Below are 13,703 nucleotides of genomic sequence, written 5' to 3' on the forward strand. Positions count from 1 at the left end.
GTGTGTGTGTGTGTGTGTGTGTGTGTGTGTCAGTCTCACAGCCAACCTACTGCATGATGAAGGAGTGAAAGCCATAGCTGGAGCAATGAAGGTCAACCGAGCTCTGACCTCCTTACAGTACGTTTACGTCAGACGGAAAGTGCACACAGAATCGTACATAAACACACACAACATCGATTTCCAAGAACAATCTACACTGTATGCAGACTTATGTCACTCTGCAATTAACGGTAATTTGCAAAGGAAACTGCGCCTATGATACGGTAATTGCAGACAAGGAAACATAATTAGTCAAGCGTATTATACCTCTAACAGTCCCAGCCTCATCCCTTGTGAATAACTTCATCATTTAAAATGTGCTCTCCTGTGCGCGGCAGCAGGTGATGGAGGAAGCACACTATCAGAAGCCAGAAAGAGAGGTTTAACATCTGTACGCAATTGTTTTTACACACTTTCAAAGTGTCCTCATTGTCTATTTGTCAGCCTCCAGTGGAATTTTGTGAAGAGCACTGCCACCAAAGCTCTGGCCCAGGCTCTACTCACCAACTCTACCATGCAGCTTCTGGAGTAAGTACTGTCAGCACCTTAACATTATCCCTTTACATGTTTTTTCATCTTTACATCATCCTTTCACCATAATCCTTCGATGGAGTAGCACGACCAGTTAGCCTCGAACGATAGTCAAAGGACTATTAATAAGACCTTATCACTGCAGTGGGTTGTCTGTTTCTGGTACAATAGTGAAAGGTTGCTCATGTCACAGTTCAACTTTGGTGACCGGAGAATTTGCAGCCTCAACCAACAGCAAAGAAGTGTGTGTGGTTGACCCCACTTGCCTGTAATTGGCTGTAGCTTTCACATTCTGCACTGCGCACATTCAGCTCGACTAGAAATTCCACCTTGACAGGTGATGGTTGTTCACATTCACACACGTGTGACTGCTGTGAAGGAATTTATAATCTGACCCCCTCTGGGGGGTATGAGTGAGATAGAAGTGACCAGGCTTTTGTTTGTAAACACTTTTGCATGTCTTGAGATTGGCCCCAGTGTCGTTCCCAGGGCCAGATACTGTGGCACGGAGGGGGGGGAGGGGTGAAACCCTTGGATTCCTGCTTCAACAATACATTGACTTTATTGTTTTACTAGCGATTTAATGGCACAGGTGGGAATGGGCAGTATTTATACTGAGTGAGTTTTACCAATTCAACTCTGTTACACTCTGTGTGTGTGTGTGTGTGTGTGTGTGTGTGTGTGTGTGTGTGTCTGTGTGTGTGTGTGTGTGTGTGTGTAGTCTACAGGAGAATGCAATTGGAGATGAAGGAGTTGTGGCTCTGGCAGGAGCCTTGAAGACCAATGCATCTCTGTGTATTTTGTGGTTAGTGCCCAATTCTCATCTGAATTTTATTTTTATTTTTTATTTTGTCCCAACAGTACATTTTTCTGTAGGAGAGAGAATGAAAAAGCTCTGTGTTACTGTATGCGTGTGTCCTCTGTGTGTGTTACTGTATGTGTGTGTCCTCTGTGTGTGTTACTGTATGTGAGTACTCTGTGTGTGTTACTGTATGTGTGAGTCCTCTGTGTGTGTTACTGTATGTGTGAGTCCTCTGTGTGTATTACTGTATGTGTGAGTCCTCTGTGTGTGTTACTGTATGTGTGTGTCCTCTGTGTGTGTTAGTGTATGTGAGTACTCTGTGTGTGTTACTGTATGTGTGTGTCCTCTGTGTGTGTTACTGTATGTGTGAGTCCTCTGTGTGTGTTACTGTATGTGTGAGTACTCTGTGTGTGTTACTGTATGTGTGTGTCCTCTGTGTGTGTTACTGTATGTGTGAGTCCTCTGTGTGTGTTACTGTATGTGTGAGTCCTCTGTGTGTGTTACTGTATGTGTGTGTCCTCTGTGTGTGTTACTGTATGTGTGTGTCCTCTGTGTGTGTTACTGTATGTGTGTGTCCTCTGTGTGTGTTACTGTATGTGTGTGTCCTCTGTGTGTGTTACTGTATGTGTGAGTCCTCTGTGTGTGTTACTGTATGTGTGTGTCCTCTGTGTGTGTTACTGTATGTGTGTGTCCTCTGTGTGTGTTACTGTATGTGTGAGTCCTCTGTGTGTGTTACTGTATGTGTGTGTCCTCTGTGTGTGTTACTGTATGTGTGAGTCTTCTGTGTGTGTTACTGTATGTGAGTACTCTGTGTGTGTTACTGTATGTGTGTGTCCTCTGTGTGTGTTACTGTATGTGTGAGTCATCTGTGTGTGTTACTGTATGTGTGAGTCCTCTGTGTGTGTTACTGTATGTATGTGTACTCTGTGTGTGTTACTGTATGTGTGTGTCCTCTGTGTGTATTACTGTGTGTGTGTGTGTTACATGTGTGAGTCCTCTGTGTGTGTAGTCTCCAGGGTGTATCAGCAGGCACAAGCGGAGCCATCGCCATGGCAGAGGCTCTCACAGTCAACAGAACCCTTCATACTCTGGAGTGAGTCACCGCTCTGCTGCTCTGCCGCTCTGCTGCTCTGCCGCTCTGCCGCTCAGCTGCTCTGCCGCTCTGCCGCTCTGCCGCTCTGCCGCTCTGCCGCTCTGCTGCTCTGCTGCTCTGCTGCACTCTCACTTTTACGCCTTCTTGGTGTATTTTCTCTCTGTCTCTGTTTCCTGCTCCCTGTCATTTGCTCTTCTCTCATCAAACTTACCTTGCCATTCAAATTTACTTGAATGTCATGGATGTATACATTTCTTTGACCACATAATGGCTTCATATTTCAAAGAATCCAGTGTTAATCGAGAGGATAACGTTGACAAATCCTGTGTTAAGACTGGGGCGATCATGTAGAATCCCCATTATTAAAAAAAAACATAGAAAAAAAAGGCTTAAGTCATCCTGTCATAAATTAGGATAGCACAGCTATGTGAAAGGTTGAGGGAGGTGGTGAATTACAGTTTTCTATGACAAAGTCCAGCGCGCTTTAGCCAAGTTCTGGATAGAGGGTTTGGTGATCAACAGCAGAGGACAATATGTATTTAAAGCTGTTTACCTGGGCACTTCCACTGGACTACCCAAAATAATCAACCACCCTGAGGAAGACACATTTGTCGAAACGTCAGTCACCACCTGGAATAAAACATGCAGACTATGAAGTGCTCCAGTTTTCTTTATTTTAGGTAGTCCAGTGGAATGCCCAGGTAAACAGGTTTAAATTCTAAATTTGCGTGGGAGCCAACGATGAGAGTAGTCAAGGAACCACCAGAGCCACAGGTTCCTGACCCCTGCTCTACCTGGTGATGTGTTTCAGCCTGCGTGGGAACACCGTAGGCATGGAAGGAGCCAAAGCTCTGGCCAACGCTCTGAAGATCAATCGAACTCTCAGGTCATTGAAGTGAGTCATCATGTTACAGTAGACCCAATGTGTCTTTGTCCACTCACAGAGCTGCTAAAATAACTCTTACTGAACCGATATGGGCCAATATCACACTAATTCTATTGTTTTATTAGCTGCAACTAGCAAGCATAGATTTTTTTGGAGTGACTCAAAGAGTGATGTTCACAGTTGGTGGTTGTCCCAAAATAGTGCTTTCAACCAGCAATTGAACAAAATGCACCATATCAGTGACTTGAAGGACCTCAAAGTCTTTTAACTGGTATTTTGTCAGTGGTACTGTACAGCAGGATGATTTAAACTAATGCCCTGACATAAAAATTGGTTGTTGTGAACATGTTTGCCATTTTAGTCACAATTACAGTGTCTGTGCCTCTGTGTCCAGAGGCACAATAATCACTCTTTAACCTTACCAGTATCAGTATGCTCTCCTGTGAAATGTATCACAATCTGAATATTTTTACGTGTTTGGCATGACTTGCACCAACCTCTGTGGGAGCGCCAGGGGAATGCTTATGTCCAAACCATGCCAAACACATACAAATATTCAGATTGCGACACATTGCACAGGAGAGCATACTGAGACTGCTAAGATTACATCCTGTGCTTCCCTTCTTGGAAAAGCACTATTGTAGTTTTTCTAACACATTTACCTACAGTTTACCCCATTGACTTCCATTGTAGCCCAGAGAGAGCCTGCAGAAAAACTGCAGCTAGCTCAATACTGGAATGATCACACTACCCCTTTAAGTGTGTACTCATGTTAGGCCTGTCTGTGCAGTCTGCAGGAGAATTCTCTTGGTATGGATGGAGCCATATTCATTGCCACAGCTCTGAAAGGAAACCACCAACTAACTTATATAAAGTAAGTGTGTCCCTTTCTGTTTTTCTACCTTCATAAATACACACCAGTGTGTTAGTGTGTTAACTAACATCCCTCCATTCCTCCAGCCTGCAGGGGAACGGCATCGGAGAGTCAGGGGCAAAGGTCATATCTGATGCCATCAGAACCAACTCCTCTGATTGCGTGGTTGAGATGTGACCATGACGACATTAGGAATATGACACAGTTGTCCGTTCAGACTACTGAACTTGGTCATGAAGATAATCATATGCTCTGCAACTGATGTACACAGAATAACTTTCATAAGCTGCCTGCAATGCTATTCACTGCCGAAATTGGACAGCTACTGGTAACAACCCCCCCCCCCCAAAGAAAACCCTTTAGGATATTTGTAGTGGTTTATAGTTCATGCAGGGCTATTACATTGACCCGTCTGTATGTGTGTGCATGTTTCCCATGGCAGTACGGCCAGTGGGGCAATCTGGTGGTACAAACATGCCAGTACAATGTGTACTGCAACTTAAGTTATATTATATTTTTGTACATTTATTTTTAGAATTAATATTTCCGTTTTAACTCATTGTAAACATATGTGCAGTGCATTAAATGCTACTTAATTTGTTGTGATGTATAGTTCATGCAGGGCTATTAGGTTGACCCCTGTACATTAGTGCATGTTTCCTATGATAGTATGGCCAGTCTGGTGGTACAAACATGGCAGTACAATGTGTTCAGCAAATTAAGTTATTATATTTTTGGACATTTATTTTCAGAATAAATATTTCCATTTAACTCATTGTAAATATATGTGCAGTGCATTATTCCACTAAATTTAAAATGTGCGCATAGCAGGACACTCTAGGGGAAAACTAACCGAATTACTTCACATGGAGATACAGTATCTACCTTGCTGAGTTCACACTGCAAATACAATAATCTACATGAAACAGTCACTTAAGCGGTTTTCAGCTTGTTTTACCTATTCTATTACTCATTTACATGCCTGTCGTCTGCGTATAGGGTTACTTTAGGAATAGAAAAAAGTTTCAAATCAAACAAATTCAAACTGTCCACTGTTCATCAACCAATAGGACAGCTCCTTTATTCACACCCTCCTGGCAACAGAGATGTGTACATAAACATGTATTGTGTATCTCTTTTCCAGATGTCTTTTCTAAAATGAGGGGATGTTATTTATTGTATGTTATCTATAATGTGGGGATGTTATTTATTGTATTTATGTAGCTAATTTGCACCAGGTGGCACTTGAACCTGTTTGAGATTGCTTAAATAGTCACAGGTCAGTCAACACTTTACCTGGAGAAGACCTTACCCAGGTCCAAACGTTGTACCTACAGGAGCACATTAAATATCCCAGTGGAGCAGCAGCTGTGTGCGGACATTCCTTCCTTGTTTCGAAGTTGGCTTACTTCATTGATTTTTTTGGTCCGGCACCAGCGCCTATGGATGTGCATAACTTCACCTCCTGAACCGTTTACTTTGAGGAACGTCACTGTCAAGACAAAAAAGCATCCTGGAGACCATTTTATAAAGAGAGCATTATATTTTTTGGAGTTTTTAATTAATTTAATTTACAATGTTAACAAACAAATATAAAAAAGCAGAAAAATATTTTTGCAATGCAGTACGAGGTCTTATCTATCACAATGTATTGTGATTAAAAAAAATCATAAATATTTTCTGTAAATAAGGGCCTTATGTATACAAGACTAGTCGATTATGTGCTTTGCTGAAGGCTCAAATGGCTTGGAAGAAAGTATTTTTGATGTACTTTGAGACACACATAAATACAAGAGTGTGGTGTATTTCAAAATAATATTAGGAAATCCCACTCAGTGTGTGGGTGTGCGCGTGCATGTGTGTTTATGCGTGTCCAGCTCAGAAATCATTATCGCTCTCCTCTAATAGCTGGGGCCTCACAGTCCCCCTATAGGACTGGGTTGTCTTGGGGGCTGGCACTTCCAGACTGTCGTTATCTTCCTCCAGACCCTCATTCCCTTCCTCCTCCTCCTCCTCTTCCTCCTCCTCATCATCCTCATCCACGTCAATCTCGCTGTCCTCGGTCTGCGAAGAGAAACCGTGCCCACAGTTAGCAAGGTCTGTAAGCCATTTCAGCTGCAAGCTGTTCCCTGATGACAGATGGCCAATCCAAAACCAACCCCTAATTCCTACCCCTTCATGAGATAAGATCAGTTAGCATCTGGTTGATTGTTATTTGGTGTCAATGCTAACCAAGCTACCCCAGGGAAGTTTAGGTGTAATACTACATCACTTACACCTGGCAAACCTGCTCAGATTTCAAGTGCCTTGGAAGCAGGTCATAGGGGATGATTTGGGACTGACCCTGAAAGTGTACTACAAACTAAAGGTCGGCGGTACGCTCTATGACTCAACTCTACACACATACAGGCTCACTATTGAAAAATATTTTACTTCTTCAAGAAGTACTACAACAATCCTCCCACCTAAGCACTTATTATATTATATTGCACTGTACTTTAGATTGTGATTCCTGCACTTTGCCTTCAGCACTAGATTATGCTCTTAGTCACTTGTTTGTTTTAGAAAGAAGATGCACTTGTGAGTTCTGGCAAGTAGTAGTACATTGGCTCTTCCTACGTTAAATGCAATTATTGTTAGTCGCTTTGGATAAAAGCGTCTGCTAAATGACTGTAATGTAATGTAAATGTAATGTAATTATTGTTCGGTCAGTGCTAACAAAACCATCTGATGTTTGAATAGGGTACAATATTCAGCCACGCAGCCTAACTCTATGCAGCAGACTAGGGAGCAGGTGTGGGTTCGCTAGCTTATAACAGGAGGATCGGGTCAAGGGATTTGCTACGTTCACATGACAGGCGAGTCTCCAGACTAGATTCAGCTCCTCCTGCACAGACCTTTCCTTCTCGCCGTGTGGGGGCGTGAGGCACGGAGCTGGACACAAACGCTTTGGGCTTTGGTAACGTGTACGACGGAGAGAAAAAGGAAATGAGTGAAATAACAAAATGGGGGAAGTTGCACGTTTAAGGAGATAGAGAGGGACAGGGAGGGGAGGGGTTTTCAGTGCCCGTCATCATGGTTACGGCTGTACTGACCTCCTCGCTGTCTCCACCCTGCATGTTGCCGATTAGTTTGGCCCCGCCTCTTCCTAACAGAGAAAAGGTTGTTGGTTTTAGTTTTGTTAGAACTGCCCCAACTGTACTTCATAGACTAAGACAGGGGTTGAGAACCTTTATGACAGCAAGAGACATATTTTTCACATTGTTCAAAAAAAAAGTTGGGATAATGCCTATTTAGGGTAATGTTTGGTTGGAGGCAATGTTTGGTTGGGGTAAATGTTTTCTGTACCTGTCGTGTGGGCGTTTTGGTTGGGGTGTGGTTTAGGAGGTCTGTGGTCCTCCATGTCACTGTCAGAGCCCTCGTCTTCCGGAATATCCATGTCCGAGTCCTCGTCTTTCGCTATGGCGATACAGAAATGTACCATGCAGGTTAAACAAAATTCAAGGCATTCAGACTTTATCTGGACTGTTCATGCAAGTGAGAATAAACTGGTGGTATTTGTTCGACATGTGAGTGTGAGTATGTACAGTACATGTACAGTACAGCTCACCCCCACTCCTCATCAGCCTCCTCTCATCCTCCCGCAACTTGTGCTGCATCATCCTCAGGGTGTTTTCCGTCTCCTGTGAGAGAGAAACAGTGAGCAAGAGAGAGAAAGAGGCAGAGAGTGAGAAAGAGGAGGGCGAATGAAAGAAAAAAATATGTATGGCCTAGATCTATCAAATCTGCATTATTAGCCAAGGCTTCTGCTTATAGTTAACCACCAAATTATTAAAACCTACGAAGATACTATACATTTTAGAGATTGTGATATGCGTTCCTGAGCGTGTATACCTGTTCCCTTACTGAGTGTACACACTTGTTCCCTCACCTCAAACCTCTCCTGCTCCAGTCTGTGGTAGTCCTCCAGCTGCTGCTCCAGGAAACTCAGGTTCCGGAACTTCTCCACGTACGTCTCATACTGCTTCTGCAGTTCCTCCTCGATCTTCTCATACTCATCCATGAATGCTGGCCTGATAGAGGGAGGGAGGGAGGGAGGGAGGGAGGGAGGGAGGGATGGATGGAAAGAAAGAAAGAAAGAAAGAAAGAAAGAAAGAAAGAAAGAAAGAAAGAAGGAAAGAAAGAAAGAAAGAAAGAAAGAAAGAAAGAAAGAAAGAAAGAAAGAAAGAAAGAAAGAAAGAAAGAAAGAAAGAAAGAAAGAAAGAAAGAAAGAAAGAGAAAGAAAAGAGTTGTGGGAGGGAGAAAGGGAGAAAGAAAGAGAAATTCAGTGTAATGAGTCCTAACACACTATTCATTCATATTTTCCTAAACAGAAATGTGTCCCTCGGTCCATCACAAGCTATCTCCTCAGTGACTGATGAGGAACCGTGCCATTTCGAGACGTCGGAGCTGATGAGTGAGGAGACACGACCAGCACAGCGTCAAAACAACTGGTGTGACCAAATGACGTGCTGGCGCCACCAACTGAAAAAGTTGGTAGCATCAATGCCACCAGTGGAAAATGTTCGTTTTGACACTGCACAGTCTGCATTATTTCAAAAGACTAAAAACAGCAGTTAATATGGAAGAATATGAAGAATATGAAATGAATAAGAGATGCTAGGTTGACTGTCTTCTCATAATCATGAAAGCACAACAGCAATCCACTGTTTATTTGTCGTCATATAGGATTTTATGTTGTATGTCAAGAGACCCTGCCTCCTCAATGGCAGAGTGCACCTTTAAGTGAAGGATCTCACCGCACACTCTGCAGAGTCTGGAGTCTCTTCTGGTTCCTCTCCAGCTCCTGCTTCCTCTTTTCTATCTTGGCCTCCAGGCTGGTCTCATCGGAGGACACGTTGTTCAGCATGTCTTTGGTCTTCTCTACGTTCTCCTGAAACACAAGAAAAAGGACCGGACTTGTGAATGGTGTGTGTGTGTGTGTGTGTGTGTGTGTGTGTGTGTGTGTGTGTCTGAATGTGTGTGGATGGAGTGAACAGGCAGAGGGACTGTGGGGGGAACATACACACCAGAACCTCCTTGATAGCAGCTCTCAGGGCTTTCTCTGTTTCATTAATTTCCAGCGGTCTGGCGATAGCGGCCGTTCTCATTTCCTGAGTCGGATAATTGACAATGAAGATCCATTAATGTAACAATTGAACAATTAAATGTATTTCAAACATGTGCTCTGTTCTATAATTGCATAGCTATATGCAAATAATATGCTATAAAGCGCATTGTGTTACCTCTGGGTATGAAATGCGCTATATAAATAAAGCTTTGATTGATTGATATTCAATTCTTCAAAAAACAACAAATAGGACCCAATTTTAAAGCCGTGGATAGAATAGATATGTTAGGTTATAATCAAGAACGGTCCATATCAAAATTTGCATCATCTTCTCATTTAAAATGATCTCTCTCTTCTCTCTCTCTCATAATATATCATGTTGATTCTTGAATTGTCTGTCTGTCTGTCGGTCGTTCAAAGTCTGTGTGTGTTCCTCTCTCCTCACCCTCAGATCCACCTCCTCCCCCAGCAGGTCATACAGAGATGCTCCCTTGGACGTGATATCCGACGCCAGCTGCCTTGCTGCTTTCAGATCTGCAATCTGGATCAGAGACAGAGCAGTGCTGAGCCTATGGTGATTCTTTTAAATCATTCAAGAAAATTACTCAAAACAGAACTCCGTCATAAACTCTAAACAGAACTCTGTGATGGCGTATTCTTAAGGTGTCTCTGCACAGTGCCCTAACCAACTCCGACCAAAATCAACGTTGGATTGGTGTGTCTTGTTTGTTGGTGACTGTTGGTGTTGTTTGGATGGATTTTGCAGCTGAATTTTAAACTTCCAACATTCTAACAACAACTGCCCACTTTAGAATGTTGGGTGTTGGGAGTTGGTTGGGGCTGTTATGTGTGCAGGTAACTTTAGAGGGCGGCGGGTGGTCTACTGCTCACTATTCATACTAAAGCTGTGATGTTGCATATACTATATTTATCCCCGATTCACCCCTCCGGACAATCAGCGATTATTACTTCACTGCTTTACAAGCGAGACGGCGAGACAGTGGTTCGTTGCTCCCTCGGGCACGATAATATCCTGTAGTGTAGTGTGTGATGAGCCATTATTTTTTGTAGTGTGTGCTTGTTTGAGATTCATGAGAAGAACATCTGTTAAGATTCTCCTTATTTGTGTGATGCAACCCAATTTCGAAATCGGTTAGGATTTTTAAAATCCTCTAGTGTGAGCCCGGCATAACGCCTACTGTATATCTGAAGGAATCTTTGATTCATAATATTGGTTGCATTTCTGGTTAACATGAGCTACAGGGAAGATAAAGATAATGAAACAACTCTTGACATTAACTTTTCTGTAAAACATTTAATGTTCAATATTAATGATTGTAATACTGTTCTTGTCAACCATTGTCAGGAAATACCTTAGTTGTTGGACAATAACACAATTCACAATTCAATCACAACTCAAATAATCATGCTAACAGGTTAAAAAGACACCCGACTGCGTCTTATATCAGTCAATTATGTGATGGTAGTATGGCGACGGCAAGAGTGTGGGGTGAGGAGTGAGGTCAGTGGTTCGAATCCCAGCTCCGACTGTCCACATGTCGAAGTGTCCTTGAGCAAGACACCTAACCCCAAATTGCTCCCAATGAGCAGGTTAGCACCTTGCATGGCAGCTACCGCCATTGGTGTGTGAATGTGTGTGTGAATGGGTGAATGAGAGGCCATTGTAAAGCGCTTTGAGTTCCGCTAAGGTGGAAAAGCGCTATATACGTGCAGTCCATTTACCAGCACTGACAGAGCTGGTAAGGTGTCCTAAACTGTAAAGCTGAATATATTACAATATAAATTACCTCTCATCATTCATAGGGAAACACCATGGAACCTTTTCCCTGTAGGAGGGCTTACTTTCTATTCATCTCTTCTGGCTACACAGAACCTTTGAGTGGAGCTGCCAATCAGGATGGGTACCCACTCATGCCCTTTTCTTCTATGAAAAGGCCTAACTTTTCCCTTGAAAAGACAACCAGACTGGACAAACAGCAGCAGGCCTGCATGCAGATCCACATCAGAATAATACACAACTCAACGCCTCAATGTAGAGGAGAGGAAAGAAGAGGCTCGACATGGAGGGGAGGGGAGGATAGAGGAGAGGAGACAAGGAGAACAGAGAAAGCTGAAAGGTATGACACCCATATGTCTCTTCTGCTTAAAATGCTTTTTTATGGAGACTGTATGGAGCATACAAATGGAATAGACAGAACTGGCTATAGACGTACAATCCATTACATAGACCTCACTCACCCTAGAGCCCAGGTCAAACTTGAACTTGTTGTTGTCGTCCTCCACTTTGTCCCCCGCTGCCATCTCCTTGGTCTTCATGGCACTGTACAGGACTGAGGTGATCTTCAGCATCTCCTTCACTGCGTAGCCATCTGCCTGGTAGAGCCGCTTGGTGTTCACCTTGATGTGAGCTTTGGTTGCCTGGAATCAGGGTGCAATCAGAGGACACTGAGTGCATAGCCTGGAGTCTAATTCTCCATATAAACCATCTGTACAGAGAGCTGATGGTACTAATGGTCGTACAACATGGCTGCTATTGGTGCCATAAACAACTGTATGCCGATGTTCATGGGTATCTTTGTGGTCATGTTGCCATGTTTAGGCCTATCGATTTGTAAAAACAAATGACAAAATCACCATGAATTGAGCCACTGCTTTGATGAAGAAAATTCTGTCGGATTCTGTGTCCACATCATTTGGAATGTCCATTTGAGGTTCATATCTGTGGAAATTACAACACATGCACCCGCACACTGACTTAAAAAGAAAATGTATAGCCTGATAGTGGCAGCTTCAAGACAGTGCCACTCATGTCAAACCTACTGTATGGTCCATACTGCTTACCTTTTCACCAGCCATATTAAAATTTCTGCTACCAGAGTGAAGTTGGGTGTCCTGAAATTCTCCATGGATATCAAGCGAGGATAGCCCAGGGCTCGCATCATTTCTGTGAAATCTGTCCAGAGTCAAACTTTTAATTTTTAAATGATGATCAATTAGCTAGCTAATCTCAATCCATCAATGAGTATTGGAGTTCATGTGCATATATGAGCATATTGGAGCCGGCGTTCTGAAAAGTTGGCCTACCTTCTCAGGATGACCTACCACCCATTATATCATGTTTAATTCATGGGTAGAGCATCCTGTCATGTAGGAAATGTCTATCACAATGTCGTATGACCCATTTTATTGTGCTTAATTCATGGGTAACGCATCCTGTCAGGTAGAACATGTTGACATTTCGACATTTCCTACCTGACAGGATGCGCTACCCATGAATTATGCACAATAATGGGTTGTAGGGCATTCTGATAGACATTTCCTACCTGACAGGATGCGCTACCCATGAATTATGCACAATAATGGGTCGTAGGGCATTCTGATAGACATTTCCTACCTGACAGGATGTGCTATCCATGGTTTAAGCACAATATAATGGGTAGTACAGCATTCTGATAGACATTTCCTACCTGAATGTCTATCAGAATGCCCTATAGTGTGCTTATAGCGCATCCTGTCAGAGAGGAAATGTCTATCAGAATGCCCTACGACCCATTATTGTGCTTACTTAATGGGTAGCGCATCCTGTCAGGTAGGAAATGTCGAAATGTCTATCAACATGTTCTACCTGCCAGGATGCGTTACCCATGAATTAAACCTAATAGAATGGGTGGTAGGTCATCCTGAGGAGGTAGGCCAATTTTTCAGAACACATTTCACTGTGGCTGTCCACCGTACATGTGACAAATAAAGTAATCTTCATGTTCTAGACACATCTGATAGTGCTAGGTTGATCAGAAAGACTTGAAAGTGTACACTTACTTCGTAAATCTCTGAATGACATTGTGTTGCTGGCGTAGTTCGCTGGTTCCCAAAAACAAGAGAGATCTGCTGGATCAATGGGAAAAAGAGTATCAGTGACATTTGCCTTGCCTCTCGACTGTTCAATGGTATCGTCAACTATCAATTTAGCTAACGTTAGAAAGTTATCCAAACGACCATGGAAGACTGTCATCATCGTGCAGATTACACTGCTAATCGTGGAAGGAGAAATTTGAGCTAACAGTTACTACTATAGTACTAACGGTAGCACTATCTACATTAGCGTAGACAGTAAGACAGGACCACAAGTCGGTAGTCAGTGGACGCTATTATTCTTCTCAATTACGCATGATCACAATAAAGTACATATTGTGTTTACCTTCCCTTGATAGGCAGCATCAACGTTAGCTACTGTAGCTATAGCTAGGGGGCTGGCTGGATGATAGCTAGCTTGTTGGGACGGAACAGCAGTTTGTGATTTGTGTCGCTATGGACTCCCAACACCTCAACGGAAGCTTAATGTTTTCG

General features: G+C 43.0%; 3 protein-coding genes across 5 annotated transcripts in view; 1 reads left to right on the plus strand and 2 right to left on the minus strand.

The window, feature by feature from the left end:
* Window positions 1-4,402, plus strand: part of nlrc3 (NLR family, CARD domain containing 3) — a gene marked incomplete at both ends in the record, with an annotated part of 10,711 nt that extends 6,309 nt beyond the window's left edge. The window contains 7 exons of the mRNA XM_084456500.1: window positions 34-117; window positions 484-567; window positions 1,292-1,375; window positions 2,382-2,465; window positions 3,277-3,360; window positions 4,142-4,225; window positions 4,312-4,402. Of these exons, the coding sequence (XP_084312626.1) occupies window positions 34-117; window positions 484-567; window positions 1,292-1,375; window positions 2,382-2,465; window positions 3,277-3,360; window positions 4,142-4,225; window positions 4,312-4,402 (595 nt within the window). The remainder of the gene's footprint in view (window positions 1-33; window positions 118-483; window positions 568-1,291; window positions 1,376-2,381; window positions 2,466-3,276; window positions 3,361-4,141; window positions 4,226-4,311) is intronic.
* The window catches only part of anks3 (ankyrin repeat and sterile alpha motif domain containing 3), a 204,546-nt gene that overhangs the window by 65,655 nt on the left and 125,188 nt on the right, over window positions 1-13,703 (minus strand). The gene's annotated exons all lie outside the window — the stretch shown is intronic.
* On the minus strand, window positions 5,853-13,670 carry cluap1 (clusterin associated protein 1). Of its 3 annotated transcripts, none has more exons than XM_084456683.1 (13): window positions 13,555-13,670; window positions 13,176-13,241; window positions 12,198-12,309; window positions 11,991-12,075; window positions 11,595-11,774; window positions 9,781-9,876; window positions 9,295-9,378; window positions 9,025-9,158; window positions 8,157-8,298; window positions 7,836-7,908; window positions 7,574-7,684; window positions 7,321-7,373; window positions 5,853-6,289 (listed from the first exon to the last, which is right to left on the minus strand). In XM_084456683.1, the coding sequence occupies exons 2-13, from the start codon at window positions 13,195-13,197 to the stop codon at window positions 6,104-6,106; spliced, it is 1,278 nt and encodes a 425-aa protein (XP_084312809.1). In that variant the 5' UTR covers window positions 13,198-13,241; window positions 13,555-13,670; the 3' UTR covers window positions 5,853-6,103. The 3 variants fall into 3 exon arrangements, with proteins under 3 accessions (XP_084312809.1, XP_084312808.1, XP_084312810.1); XM_084456682.1 differs by having other exon boundaries at window positions 13,176-13,244; window positions 13,555-13,663; XM_084456684.1 differs by having other exon boundaries at window positions 6,268-6,289; window positions 7,321-7,369; window positions 13,176-13,244; window positions 13,555-13,663.

This window comes from Borostomias antarcticus (genome assembly GCF_949987555.1).
Source record: "Borostomias antarcticus genome assembly, chromosome: 22".
Lineage (NCBI taxonomy): Eukaryota > Metazoa > Chordata > Actinopteri > Stomiiformes > Stomiidae > Borostomias > Borostomias antarcticus.